Source organism: Scyliorhinus torazame, chromosome 1 (genome assembly GCF_047496885.1).
Source record: "Scyliorhinus torazame isolate Kashiwa2021f chromosome 1, sScyTor2.1, whole genome shotgun sequence".
NCBI lineage: Eukaryota > Metazoa > Chordata > Chondrichthyes > Carcharhiniformes > Scyliorhinidae > Scyliorhinus > Scyliorhinus torazame.
In genome coordinates, this window is record NC_092707.1 from 267336142 (window position 1) to 267360536 (window position 24395).

Sequence of the window (24395 nt, forward strand, 5' to 3'; positions counted from 1 at the left end):
CTCCTAATGTTGCCCAATATATCTCGATCTCCATGTTTGCCCAGCGGTATATATCTTTAATCGTCCTTCATTTAGCCATTTATAGATGTGTCAAATGTATAAGAGGCTCATTTTCCTTTCCTCCATTCGCACAACACACTGAGGGATGAGAATCTACTAGTTCAATCAAATTAAAGCGGCGCCTCCTCTCCCCGTTAAATATGTCAAAGAATAAACGCCGATAAAAAATACATTAATTTTCTACTTAGCAGCGAGCAGGCAGTTCATTGAAAGACAACAATTGAATTTTCTGTTCACAAACAAGTAGGGTATCTGCGCTGCCGCAGATGCAAAATGGATTCAAACCTGAGAGCCATCAATTTAAAATAATTGTTTCATTTCAGGACACAAGCATGTTTGTCGATGCCCCCTCCCCCTCTGGTTTATTATAATCGTTTTCCAACTTAGTTAGTCGCAATCCTCATTAAGTCCAAAAAGATAAACCTGAGAAAAAATGGCATTTTTCCAGTTTCAATCCGAATTAAATACTGTCATAGCATGACGGCGGTGGAATTACGGTCGAAATGCTTTAGCCTTTAGTCACAAGTCAGTTCAGGTGAGGCAGCCACAATGGCGCTCCAGTTAGGATCGGATCATCTGACATCTGCCGGCATCCATCTAACATTTCTTTTTAAAAACCCTTAAATACGGGCTCAACCTTACAGAAAACATACCTGATGCCTCTCGCCCAGCCGCTTCCATAGTCCAGTTCTTGAAGCCGCCTGACTGTGAAGAAGTCGGAGCATCGCAGGATTATTTGAGCTCAACTCCGGCAGTGTTGACTTTAGCACAAAGCAAAGATTTCACTGCCCGCCTCGGTCCAAAATGATTATTTTACCAAGATATTGATCGGTGTCATAAAATTCCTTAAAGCACAATGCAGAGAAGGGAGGGGGAAATTCGGAGGTATACCCTATGTGGAAATTGACAAAAAGGGCGATTGGAAAATGTCCCCTCCATGGAGAGTGTCGATTTTCATGTTTACTTCCGCGGGTTTATTCACTGATCGTACGCGATCGTTTATTAATGAAAATCAACATTTAGGATGGGCGTTTGAAATAAAAATAGAAGAAACAAAAACGAAAAAAGTTCGAAGCTTTAATATGTAAACTAGTGATATAAATGGCAGCGGATTGGGGAATTTTATATTGTGTGTGTGTATATATGTGCATGTTATATATATTATGGATTTATGCAGTGCATCCATCTACGTTCGTGTATATATATGCACACACATATAGACACACACATATATGCAAATATGGTTAAGTATGTACAGCCATCAAATTGGCCTTCTGGGGTGCGTTTGTATATATAAAGTGACTTAGATATAAAATCTACACACGACCATCAAATATATCAAATATATTCTATTTGTGTATATACACATAACCATCAAATACATGTTGTTCATATATATATACACAAGACCATCAAATAGATACTATATATACACACACAATCAAATATGTGTTATTTACACACAACAATCAAATATATGCTATTTTAATCATCAAATATATATTATTTATATATATTCACAATCATCAAATGTATGTTATTTATTTATATGTTGCCATTAAATATGTTATCTATATATGTATATACACACGACCATCAAATATATGTCATTTATATATATGCATACAAATCCAATATATACAACAGTCAAATTGGCCTGCTGTGCTATGAGAGAGTTTCATACAGTGTGACAACTTATCTTACCGGATCAGTGCACTGAGAGACACTTTAAAGTAGTTTTAAGACAAGCCCCTGACAATGGTCCTGTGATATGGAACATGTAGGTTAGAGCATCGCATTCACACGTCTTTTGTCACCGCCGCTGGCTCATTTCTCGCCGTATTCTGTCTCTCCCCGGGAGGCTTTTATGTGATAATGAAACAAATTTCATGGTTGGCTCGCGACGTGTGTGTCCTCGGAGCGAAAGACAAGTTGTTCCTGGGCGATTGCAGTCGCAACGGTGTGCTGAGACAATGCGGAATTAGAAGGGGATTTAATGTTGCTATTTCGCTCAAACAGTACTTTATTATACTCTTCACTCACGCGCGGGAAACTATATCCGGGATTGGGAAATGCCAGCAATTTGATCTAAGATTTGTCCTGATTTAAAACAATACTGATTTTTCCATGTTCATTCTTGGAGGTTGAAATTCACCTGGTTCTCAGTCCCAGTGTTGATATACCTGAGGTTGTTGAAGATATGTGTTGCTATACAGTAATTGTCACACGGCTTCCCTGCAGCTGTTGCCCGCCCAGCTGGCAAACTCACCTCTCAATCTTTAATAATGTATAACATTTTTTTGTGAAAAAGGCAGTAGGATGTGAGGGATGGAATTCAGTTTTTAGCACAATCTCCACCGAAGTAAACTGATGGGTTGTTCCAGTTCTCCCAAATGTAACCTTGTTAAGTGACAAATCTCGTTAAGCCTGACCAAGAGGAAAACCAGACTGGTTAAAGCCGAGAATTGTCAATGTGATGTGGCGCCATACCAACACTTTGCACGGTGCATGCTGCGTCGGAATTGTCCTAAATGTCACCCCCTCCTCCCCCTTTCTTGATTATTTTGATTAAGTTGCTTGGGAGCAGATGGATGTCGCGAATAAATCCATACAATTCCGGGGCACTGCACAATCTGCAGCATGTGCTGTATTTAAGCGCTGACACTTGGTTTACAATTACCAGGCGCCGTTGGAGCAGAGTTTCCTGCCGGAACATCTGCTTTATTTGTTTGATTTGTTTCAAATCGAGCAGCCAGAAACAGATCTGATCAGGATGACGCTAAATCATAATGCTCATTCAGGACGGTCTGTGCACACAACGCGGGGCTGAAGGGCCTCCTTGAGAATGATGTGAACTCGGAAACATGTTGTATATATTTCTTTTTAAAGATTCACCGTTCTGAATGTGGCCACCGACTCTACCTTAGGTTAATGTCTGGTCCACCTCAAGCAGTGATTTTTGTTTTGGGGCGGGGGGGGGGGGGAGAGATCTTCTGCACTGTAAATTCTATGATGATCTATGATAATCTTGTCCATTTCAGTACACCTTCCATTTATTTGTGTCATTTCTGTCATATCGAAATGCTGGCGCCCAGTGTGGGGTTTTGCAGAGGTTTCCATTTGAACCTTCATTTTGAAATGAACGGAATGGGCATCTGGTAACTTTTGACAGTCAGCACTCAGAGAAGCACTGGATACCGGGAACGAGTGCAGCCATTATCTTTGCTCGACCATGCTGCCGGTTGGGAGATGGAACGAAAACGGGTGAATCCCCCCCCCCCACCTCCGCTCGCCCTCTCACCTCCCCCTCCCCCAGCAGGCAACCAGTTATCAGCTCCAACATTCTCCAGACTGGGGACAAAAGCATTTTTAAAGCCTCTCCGATTTAAGCAGGAGATGGCCAGTGTTGCAGAGTGCTCAATTCAATCCTCAATACTGACTGCAGTTAATGGTTTGACATGAAGCATCGTCTTTTTGCTGAGGGAGGTGGGGGGAGCAGCAATTTTAATAATTGAAATGTACGCCACGCCATGCACTGCCAGTGAAAAGAACACACTTATAAGTTATTGAGGCACAAAACAGGTTGCCCTATCTAGTTGGCTCCGACAGTTGGTTAAACAGGAAACTTGCCAAATCAATCCGGCATAATTCGTAATTAAATTAAATGAAAAGTCAGGGAGTATAATGCTGAAATTATAATCGGATTTAGGAATTCAATATCGGTGCAGTAAGTCATTCAGCGGCGGCCGTGTCCTTTTTGAACATGGGAAACTGCGGTTAAGTGGTGTCCGCCAAGCGATTGCAGCCGCAGGCATCTGCTTACGGCCTGGACCCTCCCTGAGCGTTCAACCCGGTCTCCATCCGTGCAAATAAACCGCAAATGCCACAGGATCAGAAGTGGTGTGCGCCCATGGTGAAAATATAAAGATTAATAAACTAAAGGAGGTACCTCAGATTGGAACCTAGGGAGGGAGGGGGGGGGGGGGGGTTGACTGCTTGCTTTGCACACTCCTCTCCAGGGTAAATATGGGAATATTAGTGGATGCTCTGTTTTATTTGAGTAGTTTTTTTTTGGGGGGGGGGGGGGGTTGAAGAGGGGAAGAATAAACGTGAACCCGCACTACAATAAATTTACACGTAGACTAACGTGGAGCCCAACTGCAAGAAGGGTTGTCACTCAACACCGGCTCGTTTTGGATATCGATGCAAAGTTGAACATTCCTTCCAAATGCCTCTTCACTGGAGTAGCAGTAATGCTTTTCAAAGCGGGCGAAACCTACACCATTTTTCCATTGAAACTGAAGCAGAGACAAGAGACAGGGGTGTGGGGGTGGGGAGAGGGGTATAGCATCCAAACTCCACCCCCCCCCCCTCCCTTTTACCTGGCGCCACTCTATACACGGTGGGTAGCAGGCAATCTGACCCAGAAAGTACTCTACCGGTCCCCTAGCTCCAACGCTAATCCCCATCCCCAAACAGAAACAGGGGCACCCAAAACTCTTACCTGTGCAGGAATACAGGCCGCATTAAATCCACACTTCCCTGTGCTCTGTTTCTCTAGGTGGCTTATCCAGTCAGTACACAGATTGGAGCCTTCACTCCGAGAATTAAACAGAGCTATTTGGACAGCGCGATGGTTCTTTTTCACATTAATTGAACGAAAAAGGTAGTTGAGAAACATTTGAACATTGGGACTTGGGCGTGAAAAATACGTTCTGTAGGCGTCGCATTTCTCAGTGTTGAATAACAAAAGGCAGCTAACTTAGACATTGCTTCAAATGATTAATAAACATAGAATTTGACAGGAGGAAGTTAAAGAAGAAGAAAAAAGGCTGTTTAACCGGATCAAAATATGTTCGTTTATTTTTTTTGTGTGTGTTTGTTTAATTACATTTTCTCTTTATAAAATGTTAACATTTCAACCGAAAGAAAAAAGCGATTTCAAGTTTGTTACATCGGGAAACAACATCAACAACAACAGCCAAAAATAAAATAAAATAAAATGGAAGTTCTCCACACCTAGAATCTACCGCTTAACAATAAATTAAAAAAAAGAATCACTTTCTGAGTTCGTATGTAACAAGTGGGAATTTGCGGTCTCCGGGCTGTCAGCTTTTTACCAAGAGCTCGGGACGGGCTTTCAAAGGAATTACGAAAAGTGCAACTTTTTTTTTAGCAATTAACCTTTCGCTGGTGGGAGCGGACAGCTTCCTTCTCTACATTGCGTTGCCTGAAACCATTGGAAACCCGACAGAGTTAATTGGTCAACATCAAACACTTAAAACACTTCTGTGTCATAGAAATCCCGAAAATTGGGTCGTCCGCTAGCAGAACAGACAGATTACAAGTCATAAATAAAACGTACACAAACTATAATTTACTTGTAGAATTTGTGTGTGTGTGCATTAAAATGGTAGCAACATTCCTTCGAGTTTTTGTTTCTTGTGAGGAGCGGAACAAACGCTCATTTTTTGGTCCTTTCTGGCGAAGCTACAAGGGAGCATTTCCAACTATACACAGGAATATCGCGGGGGAGGGGGGAGGAGAGGAGGAAGAGTTTGCATTTTTTTTAAATACCCTCCCTGTGTATTTTGAAAAAAAATGCAAAGGAAAGCATTGAAAATGGCGTTTCCTCAACACAATACAGCCCATCTTGTCCAAAAACAACCCCCCCCCTCCCCCGCCACAAATGAAAAACAGAATATCTAAACAACTGGACAGCTAACAGCTTCAGAACATCAAAAATATCTTCAGAGGCATGGGCACAAAACGACGATTCCCCCACACACACATCCTCCTCCCATTTCTCTTCTAATTATCATTGTTACAAATGTACACAGCCGGCGGAGTCCATTTGTAGGTGGAAAGTTTGTTTTTTAAGAAGAGTTCATAATAGGTCTGGAATACACACCTTGGTAATAAGACGTGTCGCTGGAGAGGGGTGACGAATCTAAGACGGTTTTGGAACTCATGGGCAGATTGGCGGACATTGGGGAACTATAGTTAGAATAATGCATCACCTGTTCATAGGCTTTTAAGTCCATTTTGTGGTGCTGCTGTTCAGAGGACATTAAGTTGTTGATTGAGAAGGGGTGGTTGAATGAGTAGTGGTGTTCTGGTTTCAGATGCGCCTCGGTGGGGATGTGGGACAATACCGAGTGGTGTTGATGCATCAAGTGTTGCTGGGCCTGGGACACCGCGTTGCTGGGGTGGCTGTGCTCGGGGCTCAGGGCCGAGCTCGGCTTCATATCCAGCAGGGCCCTCTTCTGCCCGCTGCCCGGGGAGCCGCTGGAGTGGGGGGACTCGTTGCCGGCGCTGCCCTCCGAGCTGCTGCCGCTGCCCGTGGAGCCGGTGTCTCCGCCGGTCGCTTTCCGGCCGGGCTCCTGCGAGTTCTTCAGCGCCTGTTTCTTCTCGCACTTGAAGCGCTTCTGCCGCCGCAGGTAGCAGCCGTTCTCGAACATGTTGCCCGAGTCTGGGTGTAAGGTCCAGAAGGAGCCTTTGCCCGGCTTGTCTGGCGACCGGGGCACTTTGAGGAAACAGTCGTTGAAGGACAGGGAGTGGCGGATGGAGTTCTGCCACCGCTGCTGGTTCTGCCGGTAGAAAGGGAAGAGGTCCATGATCCACTGGTAGATCTCACTCAGGGTGAGCATTTTGCTCGGGGATTGCTGGATAGCCATGGTAATGAGCGAGATGTAGGAGTAAGGCGGCTTAGCGTGAGTGTAACTGCGCCGGTAAGTCTTGGGATCCCTTGAGCGGTTGAGGTTGGACTGCCCGTACATTGGGCTCATGCTCATATTGCTGTAGGAGGTCAGGGCGTTCATGGAAGTGGCCTGGGCGCTCATCGGGCTCATGCTGGGGCTGAGGGCATTGCCCATGGCCGTCATGCCGGCTCCCATGCCATTCATTGACCCCGCTCCGGGAGACATGCCAGTCATGGCGGGGTTCATGCCAGTGCCCACGTAAGACATGTTCATGGATCCCGCTGTCATGTTGGCCGTGGTACCCATCGCAGACATGGTCATGTAGGTATTCATGCCGTTCATTCCAATCCCCGGATTCATATTGCTCACGGTGGGGTAACCCTAGGAACGAAAACAAAATGAAAAATAAAATAATTGGGTCATTACTGAGAAACTGCTACCGCGTTAACTAACCGGGTTAATGTCCCCAACATTTCACTAACTATAATACTGCATCAATTGCAGCATTGTCATCGGTTGCAATGAACAAAGTTCAACTTTTCTTGGGTTTGCTTGTTCCTTGTTCGCAAAAAAGCTTCATGATTTTTTTGTTTCAGTAACCTAATTTAAAAAAAAACGCACACTAGGTAGTGAATGATTAGGTCCGGTTGCTTTAACTGTTTTGCTGTGTTGGTCGATAAATCCTGCTTGGAAATGAACGAACTCCGCAATAAGAAATATTTATATTTATATAAATATGCATTAGCAACAACGAGGGAGCTGTTGAACAAGACCATAAAGTAGATTTGTACGGATTAACAACAGTGAGAGCTGTTCATAAACTTTCAATAAATCCGGGCAGTCAAATCAAAACTCAACATCTGACTTTCCGTAAATAACATTGAATTCAATCACCGGCCTCAAAAAAAAGGAGTTAAATAAGTTATGTCTCCAGCGCTTTCGAAGTATTTAAATGTACAACAGAAACTTTATTTTAGACAAATAGTAGATTGTTTAAATACTGTTACGGTGCAAACCGTGGAGGAATTGAAAGCGCCACAAGTCAATATTTGATCACAAAGTTAATATTATCTTAAGGCTAATATTACCTTGTACATAAAGAGGATTGCTGCTTTTTTTTTTATAAAAAAAAGCCGAAACCTACCTCGGACTCGCCATAGTAGGAGCTCCAGTCTGTATGTTCATGTCCTTCCATTTTCACTGTGCCCAGCATGCTGGAGGCAGAGTGCATTATAGGGCTCGGGAGAGGGAGAGAGAGAGAGAGAAAAAAAGTTCCTGCTTATACAAGATTGTGGGCGATGGATCTCCCCCGTGTCGGATTGCGGAATAGCTTATTTGGAGAGTGCTGTTTTTTTTTGCCGGCTAGGCTGTAAACTGCCGCTCGAAGCGACCCGCTGATGACAGTGGATTCAAATGACGTGGGTGGCTGGAGGTGGACGGTGATATAGCAATGTGCGCACAACAGCAACCTCCAATCCCCAATTTCCTCGCAGCCCCATTTGAATAATCATTTTACACCTAGGCGTGAGAGCATTCGGCTCTGTCCCTCTCTATTGTACACCTGCCACCGAGCTTCAAAAGGGAACCTTTGAATAGATTCATTAAACCTTAATCTGATTTTGGCCCATTAATAGTAGCGGTGGCAATGTGGGTGGGGGAGCTGCTGGGGGTGGTTACGTGTAACTTATTCAAGAATAATTTATTTTGGTGAATATGAAATAACACTGGGCACATTATAATTGACCGTGCTGCAACATGGCTGGAATGATATGGTTATTTTATTCTTTAAGAATTGTGTTTTTGGTACGGAAGTTTTCATGTTTAATTTGTCCCCCCCCCCCCCCCCCCCCCCCCCACTTCCACCCCAGAACTGTTTGGTTATCCATGTGCCGCCGCTGGAACTAAAACCTGAACGGTGGGTTGTGACGGATTTGCAAACACGAGGTGCTTGGTCAGTTGACTGGCTTCTTCCACAGCCGAAAGGCTCTCAACCTGGCCAGTCTTACCAAGCCCAGTGACAGATGGGGGCCCTGTCCAGACCATGACGGGAATCTAAAGCGGCTTCATCCTTCTACGTTTGTAAAACTAGAGACATTTTTTTGAAACCCGAGGAAAGTCGATCGAAAATTAATGTTAACCGCAACCGTGAACGCTTCACTCCACGATTGGCTTAGTTCATTTTGTGTGTATGTGTTGAGCAGGGGGGCGGTATCAAACTTTTCACTATCATGGACAACGTTGTAAGCACTGTGCCACAATGGGAGGATGCACATATTGAAATCCTTCGAGAAATTCAGAAAGATCCGTGACTTAATATTGCCTATGGGAGATAATTCTATTATTGAGTTAAAGGGCGAGGTAACTCACGTTGCTTGGGGTGTTAAACACACCTACAGACAAACTAGATATACAAACCAGACACACCTACACACAAACTAGACACATAAACCAGACACACCTACACAAAAGCTGGAAACAGACACACCTACACATAAACTGGACATACACAAACAAGACACACAAACCAGACAAACTAGACACAAACAGACACACCTACAAATAAACTAGACACACACAAACCAGACACACCTACACACAAACTAGAGACGTACAGACACACCTACACATAAACTAGGCACACACAAACTAGACACACAAACCAGACACACCTACAGACAAACTAGACACATACAGATACACCTACCCGCACAGACCAGACACATGTAACACACAAACTAGACACGTACAGGCACACCAAACATAAACTGGATGCATACAGATACACCTACACACAAACTAGACACATCTGCATGCACAAAGCAGACACACACACTAGACACACATACACACTTCCACACACAAACCAGACACAAACACACACCCAAACTAGACACATTCAGATGCACTTACACACATAAACCAGACACAAACATAAACTAAACACATGCAGACACACCTACATGCAGAAGCCAGACACAAAAATACAAGCTTGATACATGCAGACACACCCACGCACACGACCCAGACACACACCTACACACAAACTAGACACATACAGGCACACACATACACACACAAACTAGACACACCTACACACACAAACTAGACACAAACAGACACGCCTGCACAGAAGCTAGACACATGCAGACACACCTACACATACAAACTAGACACATGCAGATTCACCTGTACATGCAACACAGACACAGACAGACACAGCTACACACAATCGAGACACATAGATACACCTACACTCAAACCAGGCACATACAGACACACCTATATACACAAACTAGACACACACCTACACACAAACTGGACACACCTACACACAAACTGGACACTTACAGACACAGCTACACAGAAACCTGTCACATATACATAAACTAGAGCACCCACACAAACTAGGCACATACCGACACCCCAACACAAAAACTAGACATACACACAAACTAGACATATACAGACACACCTACACACACTAGACACACACATGCATACACACCTACACACACAAATTGGACATGCACACAGACTAGACACATACATACATGCCTACACACACAAACTAGGCACATACTGACACACCTACACACACAAACTAGAGATACACAGAAATGAGCCACATACAGACATGCACACGCACAAACTGGACATACACACAAGCTGTACACATACAGACGCACCTACACACAAACTGGACATACACACAAACTTGGCACACACAGGCACACCTACACATACAAACTAAACATACGCTTACAGACACACCTACACACAGAAACTAGACATACACACAATCTAGGCACTTACAGACACACCTACGCACACTAGACACACGCACAAACTAGGCACATACAGACACACACAAATTAAACACATACATTTACACCTACACACACAAACTAGACACACACATACGCACGTGACACACAGACACACTGGCACTCGCAAACGAGACATAACCACACATATAAACTAGACACACACACTGGGACTAGACACATACAGACACACTCGCAAACTAGACACAAACACACACACACAAACAGACACACAAATATTATCCTATTCAATTATTCAAAATACTATTCAGTTACTATACTATACCCAGGTAGAGTTGGTATATTAAATCAGTCTCTACGTGCATGTGTTTATCAACAAACCTTTAAAGCATCTGTTAACTGGAGTTCAGTGCAACAACGATTTCCAAAGCACCAGTTTAAAATTCACTTTGGTCAGGGCATCCAAAGCGGAGACTCTGAGGGATTTCTGAACCACTGTGCGGTTTTCACAGAAATTAATGAACGAAATGGCACCCGTTGTGTTGGCCGTCTCAGAAATAGTGCACCATTTTTTTTTTTTGGGGGGGGGGCAGTAAACCGCTTTAACTCGCAATAGTCATTCAACCCCTACAATACATACAAAGCTGGGTAGTGACTAGACCTGCAGAGTGGGAAACCCTGCGGACAAAACCAGAGTTATACTGCAGGCTGCAGTTTGTACTTTGCTAGACGAGAGAGGGAGAGAGGAGAAAGTTTGGGGTGATGGTGTTCAAGTGCAAGGGTTTGCTTTAAAGTGGAGTTGAGGCTTCTCCTTCGCAACTGTTGAAAATCGGAACAGCTCGGGATGCAGGGCATTTTACAAAGAAAAGCAGCCTCAAGGTGTTCGGATATCTTTTAATCCTGTCACACACGAGGCTGGAACGATTGAGCACCGAGTCAGGTGGTGAGAGACGGTTTGCTGCAATATCTCTGCCAATAATTGGCTTTAATACCATCCTACCCACACCACCCACCTTCACCCCCACCTGGTGCCAGAGTCCTGCCCAATGTGTCCCCTCAAACCCATTGGCAGCCAGGCGTAACTGGTACAAAATAAACTAAACAAAACATACGCAAAGTCTTTTCGAAACCCGAATACATTAGTAAACGGGGGTGGGAATAATGGCATCTATTTGGCTCAATCAGCACATTGTGTGTGATCCTTGACAATCTAAATTGTTGTTCAAAATAACTCTGATAGAGCATCAATGTTTTGGGGTGCGCCTGTGCAGTTCCTCTGCAATGTGGCACTTGGATTTAAGGGAGGATATGAGCTCTCGACACCAGAGCACCGCTAACAGATGGACCCACGGATATAAACAAGGTTGACGATACGTGTCTTCCCTGGCTATTAACTCACAAAGTTTATAAACGCCCTTTTTAACGGGCGTGGGTGTTGTTGCTACAGCAGCAGTTACTACATCAGTCGAATGTTGATTGCAAGGTACAGCGTCTAGTCACAACTCTGAAGCTGCTACTCTTGTTTGTATTTACAGTCTGCAGGGGGTGTTACGCAAGTGTGTTGGCCTCGCTGCTCATCGTCCTGGACCCTTCATGCAAAAAAACTGCAACAACACAAAACAAAAACACGTGCCTCTGTCGATTCTCTCTTCATGCCCGATAAAGGCACTTTTGCCCAACGATTGTTCTAATTAATATGGAAGCAATTCGATCTGTGCAATCACATAAGCAAAAACAAAACAGGGGAGAAAAAAACTCCGCTGGATGTAAAAATGCCCTCAACGGACCGCGAAGCGACTGGTGTTTGTTTGAGTTCTGGTGCTTGAACTGTCTCCACGATATCCACCACCATAGCAAAAAATAAACAGCGCTAAAGCTGGTCAAGGGCTCCCCCTGATGGCCGGCCCCTGCTGATTCGACCACTCTGACCAGCCTATTCGATGAGAATCCGACTCCCAGCGCTAAAATCAAATCGCCAATTTTTGGAATACTTGCAAGGGGCTGGAATTGTGTGTATTCGTGTGTGTGTGCATGTGTGTGTGGGGGTGGGCGGGGGAATAAGGATAAGAATACAGAGCTTAACTGATGAAAATAGTTGGCGCGCATAGGAAAGATCTGAAGTGCTCACATTTTTCTCGTACAGTAAAAAAATGTGTCAGCATTTGGAAAGAGTTTTACAATTAGTTTCAGTTACCTACTCTTTACAGGGAGCTCTGCAAATCATTATTTTTAAAATATGTATATTGTCAAATCCCTTTTGGAAATTGCATTTGAATCGGCTTTCACGCTGCAGATTCTCCTGTCAGTGATCTCAGATCGATTCCTTCTGGCTGCTGGACTCGCTCTCTGAGCAAAAGTCGTATAGGACTCGAAACATTCACTGTTTCTCTCTCCACAGATGCTGCCAGACCCGCTGAACATATCCAGCATTTTCTGTTTTTATTGAAAACTAATTTGCAAAGGTTTAACTAACTTCTTTGTTATTGTGAACTCTGTGCCCTTATATTTACAACCAAGGATCTTGAGTGGGTTTAGAAAACAACCTGCAAAACATACCTTTCAGTTCCCACCTTCTCTCTGACTGTGAACACGATACTGTGCTGAATTTGTGGACAGTGGTGGAGGAATGTTACATCTGGGCCCTCTCGTTAAAGAGGAGGAAGGGGATTATCTAGGATGGTCAGTTTTTTAAAGTGTTTAGGAGCAGTGAATTTCAAACTTTTTTCTCCTGGAACACACTTTTGTCAACCGGCTGACCTTCGTGACCCACACTAGCTGACCTTCATGACCCACACCGGCTGACCTTCATGACCCACACCGGCTGAACTTCGTGACCCACACCAGCTGACCTTCATGACCCATACCGGCTGACCTTCATGACCCACATCGGCTGACCTTCGTGACCCACACTAGCTGACCTTCATGACCTACACCGGCTGACCTTCATGACCCACACCGGCTGACCTTTGTGACCCACACTAGCTGACCTTCATGACCCACATCGGCTGACCTTTGTGACCCACACTAGCTGACCTTCATGACCCATACCGGCTGATCTTTGTGACCCATGGTGGCTGATCTTCGTGACCCACACCAGCTGATCTTCGTGACCCATGGTGGCTGATCTTCGTGACCCACACCAGCTGATCTTCGTGACCCATGGTGGCTGATCTTCGTGACCCACACCAGCTGATCTTTGTGACCCATGGTGGCTGATCTTCGTGACCCACACCAGCTGATCTTCGTGACCCACACCGGCTGACCTTCATGACCCATGCTGGCTGATATTTGTGAACCATACTGGCTGACCTTCGTGACCCTCGCTATCTGACCTTCATGACTCATGCCGGCCAACCTTTGCGACCCACGCCGGCCAACCTTTGCGACCCATGTCACGTTTGTTGACCTTGCAAAAGAGGAGCCTGCTTGGTTCTTACAATCTCACTCCAATCAGGTTCACAGGAGGAGAGGGCAATGCACATATCAGTTGTAGATTTCAGCCAGTTCCTTTGTGCCTTCTTCATCTTTGTGAGAACGGAAAATCCAACCTCGCACATGTAGGTCATTGTGTAGGGCAATAGCAACAAAAGCTTGCTTTACTCAGCACTTGATACTTCTGGGAGATGCTATTCCAGAATGCTGAGAGCCTGATGGGCACTTGGCGTGTTTTTAATGTGCAATCACAGGTCAGCTACATCAGCATAGTCTTTTCATGTGGAGTCAGTTATAAGTTAATAACTGACTCTGGGGTCTCACCCTCAAAAGGAATTTACCACACTCCACTTCTCTTTCAAACTCTGAAACATCTTCTCTCATTTGCCTGTACTTCCCTGCATATAACATACATGGGCTTTGCATCCTTGCTTCCATTGACACAATTAACAAAACCACACCTCAAGAAATCATATTTATACTGCTTTGTTCCAGAGTTAAGTTTATTCTTTATAGGCAGTTAATCAGAGGCCCTGGAGCTCTGTACAGAGCTAACACTAGCACTGCTCTACCCTGTCCTGGACTCTCCTGCGCAGCCCTCTCCTGCAGATTCAGTTGTGAGATTTTGTCCAGTAGGCATATTGCCTATTTGTGTCTCTGGCTGTCTCTTACTTGTAAGAAAATTATTCATCTTCACTGTCCTCTTGCCTTACTTGCCAGCAGCTAGAAAATGGAAGCTCTCTTCCATAGTATGGAGCCAAAAGCATGGAAATAGCGGCCACTTGACACCAAGTGTAATGCAGGGCACATGACCTGCTCACTGTTGCCGCTTATGGCTGGAAGAATGCACACAGCCTTATTTCCTGCTCATTCAAAAGGCAGCACCAGCTGCTTATCTCAAAAATACATACCGGTAGTTGCACTTCCCCTGTGATCGGGACCACCACAGGAACGCAGCAACTGATCGCTCCGTGGCTCTCCAGACAACCTTCCGTGACCCACCCATGGGCCATGACCTGCGCTTTGAAAAACCCTGTATTAGATACTTGAAATAAGGACTGGAATCAACTGTGCTGTCAATGCCATACCACCTCGAAGGACCTGGTCATGGCCCACCTGCCCCTTAACGTTAGGAGGTGCAGGTGGAGGCAGCCACATCCTTTTCTCCATTGAACAAACTCCATACAGTGCAAATTTGAATTCAATAAAAAGCTGGAACCACTAAAAAGTGAAACCACTGGCGATTCTGCTGTCCTTGCAAGTGATTCCAGAGGTAACTCTTAACTGCCCTCTGAAATGACCAAGCACATTACTCGGTTTGAGGGCAATTCATGCTGGCCCAGCCAATGACACCTACATCCCATAAATAATCTGTATAAGTCCTTGTACCCTGACCATCTCACAGCTGAACCCACCAAGCATATATTCTGGGTTCCCATATACAGCGCAGGTCTGATTATGTCAGGTATCAGCATGGTTCTGAGGAACAGTGTGTCGATGCTTTTACATAGAACATAGAACATAGAAAGTGGACATCGCTGGATAAGCGACAGATTACAAGATTATTGGAGAAATGCAACATATCCGAATTCAACATATCCCCCTGCCTCTATAAAACTAAAAATCTCATCTTATTTCAAGTTCTTTCTAGCTTTGCCAAAGAGTCATCCAGATTCGAAATGTCAGCTCTGTTCTCTTTCCACAGATGCTGGCAGACCTGCTGAGATTGTCCAGCATTTTCTGCTTTTGTGTCAGATTCCAGCATCAGCAGTCATTTGCTTTGATCTTAGCATTCAATTCACTGGCACAACTCTTCCAGGAATGTCTACCCTGAAGAAGTGCTGCCCTTCTGTCCGACAGGATTTCCCTTCATCTGTTTTGCCCTGTCCACCTACTTTGCTATCTATTTCCGTCCTATCAGATCCCGGCTCTGGTTCACTGTCCGTGTGGAGTTTGCACATTCTCCCCGTGTTTGCGTGGGTTTTGCGCTCACAACCCAAAGATGTGCAGGGTAGGTGGATTAGCCACGCTAAATTGCCCCTTAATTGGAAAAAATGAATTGGGCACTCTAAACTTTTGAAAAAAGGAAATGAGGAACTATTGAACAAAAAGAAGAATCAACAAAAAGAATTAAAGCTCCAGAGAAGACATTAAAACCACACAATGAAATGGCTGACTTGAAAAAAATTACAAAATGAAGTTAAGAAGAAGGAGAAATTAATTTAAATTTAAAAACATATATAAATTGAGTGTAGCCAAGATAAACTATCAAGACATGAGATTTTGTTGTATTGTGATGATATGTGCGTGCATGCATTATAATGTAATGTGCTCGGCAGAGCAAGGATGTTCATGGGACTGGAGAATGGCACTGCCCATAGAGTGATGTATGTAGTCACATTGTCAGAGAACAGTCTAAGCCAGGACTCAGTAAGGAACAACTCCAAGCAAGGCCTTATTTGTGAACTGTATCGCTTCTCGGCCTTTCAGCTAAGATCACGTGTAGTATTGTGGATAGCACAATTGCTTCACAGCTCCAGGGTCCCAGGTTCGATTCCGGCTTGGGTCACTGTCTGTGCGGAGTCTGCACGTCCTCCCCGTGTGTGCGTGGGTTTCCTCCGGGTGCTCCGGTTTCCTCCCACAGTCCAAAGATGTGCAGGTTAGATGGATTGGCCAAGATAAATTGCCCTTAGTGTCCAAAATTGCCCTTAGTGTTGGGTGGAGTTACTGGGTTATGGGGATAGGGTGGAGTGTTGACCTTGGGTAGGGTGCTCTTTCCAAGAGCTGGTGCAGACTCGATGGGCCGAATGGCCTCCTTCTGCACTGTAAATTCTATGATATTCTATGAAAGTATCTGCTCTGCCTTTTGGCTCAGATCTGGTATGTCTCTCTTGTGGGGACCATGAATTGGATTCAATTTGAATTGGTTTTAGGAGCAGGCAAGGAGCTGGATTAGGGGTTTGCCCCTGTCCACACTCTGAGCCCTGGCTTTGTAACACAGAAAAAATAATTTAAAAAAAATATTTGTGAACTGGAGATATTTGTGAACTGGCCTACCAATAAAAGTGATAATGTTCAAACACACAAGTCGCAACAACTTAACAATGACCCATCACCATTGCAACAATAAAACCCCATGTTAGGTACATAGTATGAAACTTCAGTAGTGGATGAAGTTAAATCCATGGAATTATTGTCTTTGAGACTGGCTTCCTGTCTTACCAAGTAGTCATGGAGTTATGGATCGTTTGTAAGCACATGGGCCACTTGAGGAGTAGAGAGATGCTCCAGCGATCAGTGTTGCCATCAAGAAATGCTTTAGAACCCGTATGCACCAAAGTACCTGAGCAACCCGATATAGGCATAACTTGTGCCCAGGTAGAAGCAAGTAGTAATGAACTGCCTGTGCCAAAAGGGGCACCATTATTGCAGTTCCTGTTAATGTCGATCCTGTGGAAGCATCTCAGACTACAGGACTACATCATTCTACGAGTAGCAGAAAAATCCCTCAAAGATTTGATTTATAGTTGTCCAACTCATGGGCATAATGTTTAATTAGAATTTGGGACTGAGTAAATTAGTTATTGAGGATATAAAAACGAGTTAAAGGGGAAAGGATGTAGTGATTCGCCTTTAAGGGCAACACAGCCAAAAAGGGTCACCTGGCTTGGTTGACCAATTGGGACTCACAGTGGGTAGTCACCCCAAGATGTGGTGTATACTTAGTCTAGAGACATGCAGGGAGCTAGCTGCAGCCATGTGGCTGCTGAACAATTCTTCTTAATAAATAATTTTTGTGTTCTCTATTGAAGCCTGTGAAAGTGCATCTTTATACAGACCCTGCACCACATGGCAATGATGTATCACTAAGCATCAAAACCTGAAGGATATAAAATGTGTATTTGAACAACAACAACCTCAGCATTAAAACCACAAGAATCTAGTAAAGAAATCACCAAGATCCCATCTGAAATACATGTAACCTAGCCTGGTTCGATCTCACTTTCTTTCAACAACCTTCATCGCCTTGGGAGCAAAATAATATAACCTTCGAAAAGTATGGTGAGAAATTAATAGCAACCCTATCCCATTCAAGAGGAAGCAGTTTTGTAAACTTCTTTTTAAAATATTTTTCCAATTAAGGGACAATTTAATAATGCTAATCCACCTCCCCAGTACATCTTTGGGTTGTGGGGTGAGACCCATACAGACACGGGGAGAATGTGCAAACTCTACACGGACAGTGACCCGGGGCTGGGATCAAACCCAGGATCTCGGCGCTGTGAGGAAGCAGTACTAACCACTGCACCACCATGCCGCCCTAAGAAGAAGCAGTTTCAATAAAACTTTCAAAAGGGAGCGGAAAATGCGTGAAGATGGGCTAAGGGGAGAGGGAAAGGTATTGGATAGTTACTTCAAAGGTGCGATGGGCTGAATGGCCTCCTGTGCTGTGCCATTCTATGATTGAGTTCAAAGGTGTCCACATACTTTCTAATGAAGACCTCCCTATTAGCAATAATCTAACTGTAGCGGTGGACATAATGTTCGCACCGCTCCGTTGAGTGGGTACTTGTTCTCTTTCCTTTTACCTCAAGTTTGTTTTAAGAGTATTTTTTCACTTTACCATCCTTGTTGAAGTTTTATTCAGTAAGCAATCAAGCGTTATGGGGATAAGGCAGGAAAGTGAAGTTGAGGATTGTCATATCAGATCAGTCATGATCTAATCGACAGGTGAAGTAAACTTGATTGGCTGATTGGCCAATTTCTGCTTGTACGTCTTATGGTCTTACGGTCTTTACTGAATTGATTGCACTGGAGGCCTGGTCTCAATTCCCATTAGATATAATTTGATTTTAAAAAGCTCCAGTTAAAACACTCCACTCCAGCCACTGGAGGCCACAAGGTGATATTTTGTCTGTATGAAATAAAAACAGTAATTTCTGGAAATCTTTATCGTTATCCTTATTGTCACAAGTAGGCTTACATTAACACTGCAATGAGGTTACTGTGAAAAATATTCAGCAGGACAGTCAGCATCTGCGACAGAGAGAGAAACAGAGTTAATATTTCAGGTTGATGACACTCCAGTAGAAATGGAAAGTAGTTGTAACAAAAGAAATGGAACATTTTTTTCAAGTAAGTACAGTGGCAGGAAATGGAGGGAGGGTGGGAAATGTCACAACTGACAAGGAATGAACATCAGGGAAGGTCTGTGAGAGGGGTTAATGCAAAAGGGATGAATGTGCAAGGCACAAGGAGATGGCAATGTGGGCGAGTAAATAAACAAAATATTAACCTGGAGGAGTGGTAAATGGAGAAAGCAGAATCATCAGCAAAGAGAAAAAAGAAGCGAAAAAGGAAGAAAGATTGTGATCTGAAATTGTTGAACTCAATGTTGATTTCAGGAGGTCCTGAAGTGTCAGATTGATTTTGTATTTTGAAATGTTTATATGACGCATCATCACCCTAATATTTGATACTAATGCCATTCTGCTCATAACTTATTCAACGTTATTTAACTTCAAGAGTGCTCTACTAGTTAAGGAGACCTTTGGAGTGCCCTGAGGCTATGAAAGTGGCTATATGAATGCAACATGCTACACGCAAGTGACATGCACACTGTGCTGAGCAATTCATATCAATATATGTGTTTAGCAGATTTTCAAAATTAGTTTTTTACTTTTTAAAACTTAAATTTTTTTTTAGAGTACCCAATTCATTTTTTTCAATTTAGGGGCAATTTAGCGTGGCCAATCCACCTACCCTGCTCATCTTTGGGTTGTGGGAGTGAAACCCACGGAAACACGGGGAGAATGTGCAAACACCACACGGACACTGACCCAGAGCTGGGATCGAACCTGGGTCCTCAGTGCCGTGAGACAGCAGGGCTAACCACTGCGCCACCGTGCTGCCCCAAAATGTATTTTTTCATGGATTGTAGGTGTCTCTGGCTGGGTCAGCATTTATTGCCTATGCCTAATTGCCGTTGAGGTGCTGGTGGTGTGTGACCTTCTTGAATGGCTGAAGTCCATGCTGTGTAGGTGCACTGAAGCGCTGTTCGGGAGGGGGTTCCAGGACCTTGACCCAGCGACAGTGAAGTAACAACGATATATTTCGGATGGTGAGTGACTTGGAGGCAAATTTGCAAATTATGGTGTTTTCATGTGCCCTCACTCACCTCTTCACACACTCTCTCTCCTCTTCAAACACTCTCTGTCCCCAGTCTCCAGTCACTCACTTCGATGTTAGTGGGGCCCGCTCCTGCTGCACATTCTCTGATCCGGAGTGTCTGAGCCTTGCTCAGTCTGTGCCCCTCTCCGGATGCCTGGCCCTCAGATCCCCCGGCCCTTCTTGGCATCAAACTCACTGCCGCTGGCGGTTGCTGGTCCTCCATTCACAGATTATTTCTCTTCCAGATTTGCATGGGAAAGAAATGACCTGTGATTGGAGGAGCAGTGCCATTAAATTCTTCATCTCAAATTTACCTATTTGACTGGCATTTTGCAAACTGGCTACGAGGGCCTTACAGCAGGGCTTCGAGGGCTCCGTCCGGCTCTCAGGCTGCACATTGGACAAGCTTTTTTTAATAGATGTTGGTTAGTTCTTGGTTTAATTACCATCTCAAACTGTTGTTATCCCAGTTTGAAGAAAAAAGATGGTGTGAGAACCATATTGTTACACCTGAATGTGCAGTAACAGTAAAACACTCCACTTGCGCAGAACATAATAAGATTATGTGAGATGACATTTAATTAATTACTTATTTATCATTCATTTCGATTGCCAGGTGATTTTGTACTCTTCTTGTGCTATTTGCTGTTACACATAACAACTAAGAAGACTGGTACATTCCAATAACCCACTCCAAAGTGCCAAGATTAGGGGCGGGGAAAGGGATTTATTTAGTTGCAATGGGCAACAATATGTTAACCATGTTAAATTGTCTTTGAATGCATTTGCCATTTCCCTCATTGTATACAAAAATGACTTCCATTGGCCACAACTGGAGAATATGATAAAAAAGATGCTTTAATTCATCAAATAAATTTGGACAATAAGTGTAGAAAGCACAGTGTAGTCCAGCATCCCCTCCCCTGCCCACCTCCTTCCACCCAGTATTGCCCAATAAGGCAAAAGACAGTTGTCTCTTTTTCTTGATCTGTAAAACAATAATCTCTGTTATGGCCCTTCAGTGTCTTCTTTCTTTAAGGCAGAAATGAGAGTGTAGATTCTGCCTTGGATTTGTTTGTTACTGCAACGATGCTTCATAGACCATCAGCTGCTTGTGGATATATGTTCCATCGCATGACCCAGCCCTTCACCCACCCAAACCTGGGTGGCAGCAGCACAATGTCATGAAAAACATCTCTCCTTGTTGCTCTCTCTCTCTGTCCAGACTGCTCCAATACAGTTTTCCTTATATGTACCTCACCCTTTCTTCTCCACATCTCACCACTGTTTTAAGATCTCTCCTGAAGTGGGAAATGGTTCAAAAGGGCACTTGGCACAGAAGATGGCTGCCTGACACACAAGATGGAGACACAGAGAATAAAGCAGACATAACTGATGCCTGGAGCCCAGCGGGGTGCCAGTAGGACAGATAGGAACAGATCCAGGACAAAGGAAGCCAGACAGGAAGATTAAGAAGTACATAAATGCGGGACACCACTTGAATAAAGCTGACTTCAGCCAAGGTGTACACAATGATATGCTAATACGAATGTCTTGGGCCATTTCCCAAAATAAAGGGACAATCGATACTACCTTCCTGCTGCTGCCTGTAACCTGTTAAACATCTTTGACTGTGGCCATGTGTAAATGGCAAAATGCTTACAAATAGCGATGTACAATCTATAAAATGTTTAAAGATAACAAGGTGTAATTGTTTTGTATCTGGGCTCATTGTGAACCCGAAGTGGCTGTCTAAAGATAACAAGGTGATAATTGTTTTGTATCTGGGCTCATTGTGAATCCAAAGTATAAAATGAATGACTGCCATTCAAACCGGGAGAAAAGCTGGCTACTGTACCGTATGGTACGTACGCTTTCTCCCGAAGCTTCGTGTAACAATAAACCTGCATTTATCTGATCACAGCAAGTCTAACTCTTGAAGTGGTTGATTTTTCCCACAACATATTGGCGTAGTCTGGCAGGATCTTACTTCTGGTGAGTTCCGATCGAAGGCCTCGATCAGAAAGCCGGGGTAAAGATCGTTTCGAATCTGTGGAGTCAGACAGGTCAAAAGGTGCAGTTTAAAATAAGGTACCTATAGCGATAAGCATAGTGATATAAGTCTTGACTAAATAGTGACATGATAATAGAACAGGTTTGGTACTAACTGCTGATAGTATTAAGGATTTGTGGCTTATGCTGATCAACAAACGGACAAGGTAATGCTGCCCCAAACGCCCAGCCTTAGACTGGCTGTCAAGAGGAGGAATCTCCCACGCGAAGGTCAGGATTTGAAGTGGGTATTGAGGCACCAAAGGCACTAAGGATTGTGAAGCACAAGTGGCAGAAATCGGCTAACCCCGAACTCTGTAGTGGCGAACAAATGCAGAGTTCTTGTATGAAAGTAGAGCATAAGTTGGGTACTGGGCTGTCCAATGTCTTATTAGCGGTGCGGAAAAGGAGCTGATCAACTCTGACCTAGAGCCGAACTCCGGTGGAGAAGCACGTTGCCGAGGTGGTAATAGTGGACACCGTGAGTATAAGTCAAACCCTGAGAGACGGTAGCGATAGCGCGGCGCTGGAATAGTAATAGTGGCTGGGGGGTAGTGAAGTCCCTTCAGTCGAGAGCACACTTTGCTAGGAGGCAGCTGCGGCCGTACAGATGGTGCTAGGGTAGTAAAAGTGGCTGGGGGGTAGTGAAGTCCCTCCAGTAGAGAGCACACTTTACGCATAGTAACCAAGGGTATTGAAGTCTGCGAGATGGCAGACAATGATATAAAAAGGGGATCTGCAGGTTCTCTTATCGAGACATATATGACAGACAGACAAGTGTTGATAAAAAAGATGAAGAAGGATGTCTGGGACGCTTCCCAGACCTTAGAACAACAGAGGGGTTGGATAGACAAAGAGAAGAGAAACAAGACTAAAAAGATAGGGATAATGTTAGTACATCAGTTAGCAGGACTAATTGAACAAGTAGGCACCTCTACTGAAAAGTGGAAGGAAGACAAAGAGAAGATCAGGGAATTAGAATCTAGAGTAAGGGAACTGGAAAAACACAACCACATGTTGAGAGAACAACAAGGGAGGGGGGGAAACTGATCCCCTACCCCCTTACGAGCCCACACAGCAGGGGCCAACCGCCCCTCCAGCAGGGTGGGGTGCGTTAGAATACAATTTAGCGCCAGTAACCCGAGGGGGAACAGAGGCGCAGCCAAAAGCGAATTGTAAACCCTTTACCCCAGGTGAGAGACAGCAGATAATGGCTTCCCTGGGCAAATTACAACCTAGAAGCGCAAACACCAAATTCTGGGAAGAATTAGACACAATCTGGGTAGGACACCAGTTACACTTAAGAGACGTACACCAGCTGGTCAGGGCAGCCTGTCCAGCAGATAAGTGGAGGCAGGTAGCTGGTGGACCCGCCACTCCTGCAGCCCAGGATTATAACGGGGGACGGTGGACACATGCCGTCACTTTAACAGCAGAGATAGATGCACAGCAGGACCCCGTCGCCCAATTTAAAATGGAAATCCAGAGAGTGTTAGGGAACGCTCCCACTAACTGGAGCAAGATCACTACCACAAGACAGCAGAAAGGGGAAGGAGCTTCTGAATACGGGGAACGATTGTTCCACGTGTACCAAGAGTGCTCAGGGCAAGGGAACCCATGCTGTGGGGATCGGGCGTTCATCCAAGCTTTTAAAGATGGACTCTCTAGTGCCCACCAGGCTATCCTAAAAATGGGAGTGCTTATGTCCCAGGATTACGACGAGTTGGTAGAGTGGGCTAGCGGTGTACAGGTACAGGAGACGTCCCAGGTCAGAGCAAGACCAGAAAGAGTAGCAACTCCCAGTAACGGGAACTGGGCCAAGCCGAAACTGACCGGCCACAATGTGAGGGATTGCGGGGCCCCACAGAAAGGAGACAGACCAGGAGACAGTGGGAAGCATTGCAGCCACTGTAATAAGTGTGGACACTCAGAGGCAGTGTGTTGGGAGAAGCATGGGCGACCCCCGACCCGATCCAGGACCACCACAGAACCGGAGGAATCACGGAACCTCCGAGGTCAGCAGGTCTGACTGTCTGCAGCCCCCACTCACAAGGGTAAAAAGGAGGGCCAAGTGGGAAGCTGTCCTCCTACCCCCAAGCAAGTCCGTAGTAATAGTAAGAGATATAGGGGAGAATCCAGCAGAAGGGATTTTAGATACAGGAGAGCCACACACCTGTGGAGATGTAGACAGAGA

The 24395-nt window shown here is 44.6% G+C and overlaps 1 protein-coding gene and 1 long non-coding RNA gene across 2 annotated transcripts in view; both read right to left on the bottom strand.

Moving 5' to 3' along the window:
- LOC140421252 (uncharacterized) overlaps positions 1-802 on the bottom strand; it is a 42347-nt gene extending 41545 nt beyond the window's left edge. Inside the window, exon 1 of the long non-coding RNA XR_011946704.1 lies at positions 714-802. This is a non-coding gene — a long non-coding RNA (uncharacterized lncRNA). The remainder of the gene's footprint in view (positions 1-713) is intronic.
- A 4093-nt stretch (positions 803-4895) lies between these two features.
- Positions 4896-8302, bottom strand: foxa2 (forkhead box A2). Its single transcript, XM_072505842.1, has 2 exons — positions 7906-8302; positions 4896-7142 (listed from the first exon to the last, which is right to left on the bottom strand). Exons 1-2 carry the CDS (start codon positions 7990-7992, stop codon positions 5937-5939), a joined length of 1293 nt encoding a protein of 430 aa, XP_072361943.1. The 5' UTR covers positions 7993-8302; the 3' UTR covers positions 4896-5936.
- Between the last annotated feature and the right edge of the window lie 16093 nt (positions 8303-24395).